The following is a 6,805-nucleotide window of genomic DNA, read 5'->3' on the forward strand; positions in this document are numbered from 1 at the left end:
TTAGATGCTCATCAATAATATGTTCAAAGCAGGTAAGTTGGCAGCTCCTTCCGAAGTTTTGCACAGATCTATGTAAGTTTGGCAGTGTAAGGACACTTGAGACTGTCGTCAACACTTTCCGCAAACAATAATTTTTTGTAAGTTTCTTTATAAAAAGCTTAATTAATATAGCCACGGGCAAGCAGATTAGCCTCCCCTAGGGGCTGCTCGCAGCTGTTGGATCACTTTCTCCTTGAAGTCTTGTTAGTACTGGTTATCCTGTTATCCTGGTTCTTCTCCAGGATCCTAGAAGGTCGACTTTGTTCCACTGAGGTCTGCAGTTGCTTAATGCCCATTTCAGGGTCATCTGATGTGAGCAAAGGATAGCATTTGATCTTGCTGCTTTAATAGGCACAGATCTCTGTTTTCTTGTTTATTTAAGTTTTGATGTAACGGAAGTTACATCATCGTACGGGATCAACAGTTACTTAGTAGGCAAATCTGAAACTTCAGCTGAATGTCTTGAAAACATACAAGGACAGGGACAGGACTGCGCTACATTTGGTATGTTTAACAGTTGTATTTTCACGTGGTCAATAACTTGCAGGTGTTTGAGGGGCCTTTTTGATTCCCAGCATGACCTCAGAAGGTCTATCTGTACAGTAAGCTTAAAGAATGGAAGTGATACAAAAATTGCTCCTTCCATAAATATTACAGGTCAGATTGCTGCATACAAAAAGTGGAAGATTCTGGTGTGAGTACATGAAGTACAAGTTTTTGGGCAAAACAGAATAAGAGCAATGCATTGAGCACATATAGATATAGACCTGTGATACTCAGTGTGCATATACTTGAATGTACACAAACGTACTCAAACGTACTCATGATATGAGAGGAGAATCCCAATTAAAAACTTGTTGCTAAAAAAGTGACAAAGGCCTTACAAACAGTATGAGACTCCAGGCCAACTATGGTAATAACAGTAGTAGTAGTAGTAATAATAATAATTATAATAATAACAACATCTGGTCTGTGACTTTTTTTTATATGAAAAAGTATACACATAGGAGGATTTTTTTTTACTGATCGTCATTCTTCTAACTTTAATTTATTTTGTGTGTTGTTTTCATTTTTCCCAGCATTTACTAAATGCTGTCAAGAAACCGGTCTTCTTATGGTGGTGAAGTGTCGGCAAGAGAACACAGCACTGAAAGATTGTCTGGTTGGCTAGTAAGTCCCTCGTGAGATTTTGTTGGTATTTATTTGTGCGGCCTATGCTAATCTAGAAATGAGTAGGAATCCTAAATCTTCTCAAATGGGTTTTGCAAGATTAGTGACTTTGATGTGTTTTCTGAAAATCGCATCTTCGTTTTAGAAAAAAACGTGCTGGTCAGGGCCCTGTCCGACAAGATTTTATTTCCTTAATAAAGCTGTCCTATGCCTATAAAGAGTCTCTTCTTGATTTAAATGGTGACGGATCTGGCTTCTCAGCCCAGATGACACGTAACCCTATATTCACTACGCTGAATTATGGATGTGGGGAATGGGGATGAGCAGCAGAAGCACCTTCAGACTCTGTTAGTGAGACAAGATAAGTTTGTTTTGATTTTGCTTCTGGAACTGTTTTTTAAGATTTAGTCTTTGTTCTGAAAGTGTCCCGCTGTCGTGAACAGCAATAGCAGCAGCAATGGGAAATTGTTAGATACTAGTTACCTTGATGCCACAGGAGATTGAAACGTCTCTTAATTTATCTCTGGGGCCATCAGGCAGAAGTGTTAGATTCTTGAATTTCCCATGGTGAGGATTGGGGATTTTTTGAGTTTGACTGGGGGGAGAAGGGGGTTGGTTTGGTTTTTGGTGGAATGTGTGTCCTGCCCTGTTAAACCAGAGATTAAGATTAAATGCCTTTAAACTAGTGGCAGTTATTCTTAGGTATTTGGGAATTGAAGAAAAAACGTGCAGTCAGGCAAGAGCTCAAGCCTAACTGCGGTGAGAACTTGCTGGAGTTATTCAGTTTTATTCATCTATACCTCCCTGCATTAAATTTTGCCTTTTTAAAAAAAAAAAAAAAGCACAACACCTAAACCAAATACACACAACTGAAAAAAATGTTTAGTGCTTGAATAATTATGTTTAAAAGCAAAATTACAAGAAAATTACAAGAAAAATCAATTGAATGTAATGATGAAGGCCCTACATGTTTACTGTTCAAGATGTAGACTTGAACCTATTCCCAGTAGTTGCTTGAGTGTAGAAATACAAGCATAGCCCAGCAGATCACCCTGTGCTGGGGATGCTGACTGCAGATAATAACAAATTACTGATCTGAACTGAAATACCAAATGTCTTCCCCTTTTTCTACCTTTCTTCATCGTGGCTTCACTTGCAGAGGCTTGAAAAGGACTATGCCTCAAGAGAGCGAGCAGTATCATGAGAGAATGTAGACCAACTCAGTATTTAGAGTTTAGGAAGATACCTTTTTTTATAAAGTACATAAGCGGTTAAAGTTATTTTGTTATTGAAGGCAGGCAAATTTTCTTTGGGCATGAAAGGAAGATCAGTTATGAGTGTTATTAATGCAATATCTGTTCCGTATTCCAAGATGAAAACCAGTGTTCTGTATTTGTCTATCTTGCAGCTATTCTGATCCACTGTTCTATGAGGAATGCAAAACAGAATATCTGAAGCAAAGAGAAGAATATAGAGCAACTGGAATTAAGAAGAAAAGACAGAAGCTTTCTTCAAATGTGTAGCTATGATGAACTCTTTCAAATTTTATATCCAACTTTGATTTTACTTGATTTAAACAGACTTAAATCGCCTGTACCCCTCTGTGTGGAATTTAACTCAAATACACAAAATGAGGTGAATGGAGAATAAAAGAATATCTGAACTTAAACATCAATTTTTAAATTTTCTGTAATTGAAGATATAAAGCATACTGTCACAGGGTGCAAGAGCAGTTGCAAAGGTCTGTCTCTCTGTCTGGACTTGAGATTTTGAAACTAATTTACAAATGTCCTTTTGGAATTTAAAGCTTGTGTCTAGTTCTGTGTGGCAGGCTGCATAACAACTTAAGGGTGAATAATTTAAGTTGTACTGAGCACAAATTGGGTATATATTAAAATTGGTTTGTTGGTCATCTGAAGCTGAGGGGGTATGAAGATGCTCTTGACGCTGTTACTAGAGAAGGGTGTTACTAGAGAAGGGTGGCAAATGCAGAAGAGAAGAGCCTCTTGGACCAATTTGATTTATCTTTTTTGTTAAAAAGTTGAGTCGTATGAGGGCCTGAGAGCACTTTTGCCTACACTGTGACTCATTTTTAAGTCTACGTTGCCAGAAGGGACGGATGGCCCCGTGCCCGTGTGTGACCCAAGCTGACCGTTGCAACTCTAGAGGAAAACTCATCAGCTCAAGACCTTCCCTGAGAATGGAGGAAGGCAAAATCATTGAGCGCAGCATCCTCCCCTGCTTTCCTCTTGCAGAATGAAGATGATTGTATAAGATTCCACACTTCAGGAGTGAGCAAGTGACCACACTTGCAAAATTATTACGGGTAGAGGGGAGTGAAGAACTAAACTAGGTATGTAACATGCATGTCACTTCTTGCAGAAACTAAGTGTAAGCGAGTCCCTAAGTAAAAAGGGGCATACAAAGGATCTTCTGTACACTGATCTGCTTCACTGTAGGACTCTCAGATGCATAAATGGCTTCACTAGAGATGGTGAGTAAAACCTTGTATTACTCTTTTGGGGTATATTTTGAAGCATTTTGAAATAAAATACTTCTTCACAAGTAAGGCAAGGCTGCGCTTAGAAAACTTACTCATGTGGTAACTTTAATGCCCTGATTTTACAGAAATATTTATGCCTGAGTAAATAGTAGGATTTGTTACTTCTCCATCAGAACACACAAAATTTGACTTGTTTTTAGTTGTGTCACCACAAAACCAGTACTGCTCTGAAGCAGTACTGAAGTAGGAAAGTTAAGTTAGACTTTGAGCCGTATGTAAGTGAAGTACTTGAGTTAACATTGCAAGTTAGTCCTTGCTCTTTATTCTGTGCCTTTTACTGGAATAATCAATAATAATGTTGCCTCTGCTGTTACACAGCAGCTTGGCCGGAGGATTAGGGAATGCCTATGAATGAAAAACTGAAAAGATGTGTAGCATTCTGCCTTGTTAGGCAAACTTAAGTGGCGCTCAGCTCTGAAAGAGTCCACCTTAAAATCACTTCTGTGGAATAGTTTCCTACACCTGTACTTGCTCTTGGCTCCTTAGTTCAAGCATTTTGGAAAACAAAAATATTCCAAATCAGTTAGTGGAAAATCAATTGTTTCCCTGCATGTATTTAAAAAAGAGGAAACTTAAGGTAGATGGTGAAATGTTTTTTAAGGACAGTGACTTCTGTTGTCCCAGCTATGATGATCTGCTACATTTCCAACCTCTGGAACATGAGCCTGGGTGGTTGTAACTTTCGCCAAAATCACTTGCAAAGAGGACTGGGGCTGGGTGAGCATTCTCTTAGAGGCCAGTGCTGGGTGCTGCCAGCATGTGCGCCTGCCCCGAGGGCCCACCTGGGTCTTACTCAAGTTGACACCACACTACAGACAACAGCATCAGCAGCGGGTTTCTCCTTTTCAGGCTTAGCAGAAAGTACATTCAGCAGGTGAGGGGGAAGCCCTGTGCACTGACTGGTTGGTACTGCTGGGAAGGAATTAGTGCCTGTAGGGGAACAAAGGCCGGTTTAACCTGCAGGTGTTACTCCCCCACCATTCCATACGTGCTTCATGTGAAGGACTGTAACAACTCACTTCTGCACCAGTGACCAGGCTCTGCTGTCAAACCTGAACTTGCCTGTACCGAGTTACCCTGCCAACCATTCATTTCTCTTTACCTGCGCTGTTGTGTGTGTGTAAGGAGAAACTGGGTTATCGCAACTCCTCTTTGTTTACTGTGGCACTTAGAGCTGAGCTCTGCCCTTGGCTCTGGCATCAACTTCCTCTAATAGACCCATGGCCATAATGTGATGGTTCCTAGTTCTGAATTCTTGATTTCACACCTTTCACTTTCTTAATGTCTTGTGCAGTGTCCTGCATTTTAATTGCATTTACGTTTTATTTAAATGTTTAAATGACGGAAGGAGTGCTATGAAGTGACATACTAGTAAATTGTTTGGGTTTTGTTTTTGTCTCAGCTGCAACCTCTCCTTCCTACTGAGGTTAACAGGAAGCAGCCCTAGATTCTAATCAATGTAAGAAAACATCAATGGTATTGACAAAGCCTTCAGCTGTGCTTCAGCAGCAAACGGGATGCTTTTTTGCTACATGTTGAATATTTAAAAAAAACACACTTCTATTTTGTCAGAAGTTACTCATGACTGACGAGAGTGATATGACTCTGGAAGCCTGGCTGTCATCCCCCCTCAGCTCCTCCACGTCCCAACCAAACAACACGTGAAGCTGCCTGGGCTTACTGACAGCAGCCAGCTCGAGGTGGTTTGGAAGGGAGTTGACATTGCTGCAGACACACAGTACCTCACCTAGCCCTCTCCATCTAAACCAGGGATTGCAACTCTAGTTAGTGGTCCCTAGATGTTTCTCTGTGTGGTTTTTTATATTTTGAAATAAATTCTGCAGGATTCTTACACATTATTATTCTGCACAGGAGGAGACAACTGCTGGAATTAGTCTAGGTGTGTCTCCAGTGTTTTCAAGTTAGCCTATTAAGATAAAAGCTTATTTAAGCGCAGAGGCAGCCACTAACTCAAGTAGGTCAGCCAAAGGCTGAAGCGTGGCAATGCCACCAGCCCAGCAGAGCTAGTATTTGCGTAAGTGCCTGATGTTTTCTAACATGACCTTAAAAATTAAGGTGGCATTACGCAGTGTTTGCAGTGCCGAAGGCTGCCTGTTACAACTCGGAGCTTTCACAAAGTTGCACGGCTTTTCCTGTAGCCGTAGAATTCACCTGTGCCCCGGGCGTACCTCCTTTCATGGGAACCATGTCCTCAGCCAGTTGAAAAGCATCCACTGTGTGGCACTATTGATAGACATTGATGGAATAAGGTCTTAAAGCTAGGAGGATGGTTTGTCACCCAGCACCCTCACCCAGCGCAGCAAGGCGGCTGCCACAGTTCCTGCAGCCAAGGGCCCATCTTCTCTTCGTAGCGCTTGGGAGAACAAAACAAGCGCCCAGGGACACACGCATGTTTCAGTTCAGGCTATGCTCTTGCAGTGAATTAAAGCTCTCTCTGAACTCCTGAGATAAGCCCCCTGCAAATATGAAATCTAAAATGAAGGAGGAAAAGGGTGTCGTATACTTAAAAAGTTTGTGTTCCTAGAGTAAAATGAAAACTCTGAGGAAAGGGGAGCGGCATTGTGTAATGCTCAGGCTTTTCAGAGGAGTGGAACTACCTACCATTGCAGTCTCCGAGACCTCCTTGCCCAGCAATTAACCTGTAAGCCAGAAACCCATTCTGCTTCATATTTAGCACAGCCATACTCTCCCTCAGGTAGTTCCTGCGTGTGTTCTCTCTTTACTCTGCTGGTCCAAAAACTGTCAAATACAGTTGAAGCATTGTATTCCATCTAGTTAAAGAGCAATTGAGTAACAATAAGCACCTGGTTATTTCTTTCGTGCTTCTCCCCTGGATCAAACACCCATATTCAAACACCATCATCTTACCACTTAATTATTGTATCTTGAATTGTCTTGACTTGTGAACCACTTTGTCTCTTCCATCTTGTAATGAAAAGAATTCTGCTGAACACTGACCTCAGTTCACAGCACAACACATTTACTACAGAGAACAGATTTTTCTTTTCTGTT

At 41.0% G+C, this 6,805-nt stretch overlaps 1 protein-coding gene across 2 annotated transcripts in view; it reads left to right on the forward strand.

The window, feature by feature from the left end:
- The window catches only part of CMC1 (C-X9-C motif containing 1), a 43,885-nt gene extending 41,007 nt beyond the window's left edge, over positions 1–2,878 (forward strand). For both annotated transcript variants that reach the window (XM_075083283.1, XM_075083284.1), the window contains 2 exons: positions 1,119–1,209; positions 2,618–2,878. In XM_075083283.1, coding sequence (XP_074939384.1) covers positions 1,119–1,209; positions 2,618–2,732 — 206 coding nt within the window. In that variant the 3' untranslated portion in view covers positions 2,733–2,878. The remainder of the gene's footprint in view (positions 1–1,118; positions 1,210–2,617) is intronic.
- Positions 2,879–6,805: the final 3,927 nt, after the last annotated feature.

Source organism: Phalacrocorax aristotelis, chromosome 2, assembly GCF_949628215.1.
Source record: "Phalacrocorax aristotelis chromosome 2, bGulAri2.1, whole genome shotgun sequence".
Taxonomy (NCBI): domain Eukaryota; kingdom Metazoa; phylum Chordata; class Aves; order Suliformes; family Phalacrocoracidae; genus Phalacrocorax; species Phalacrocorax aristotelis.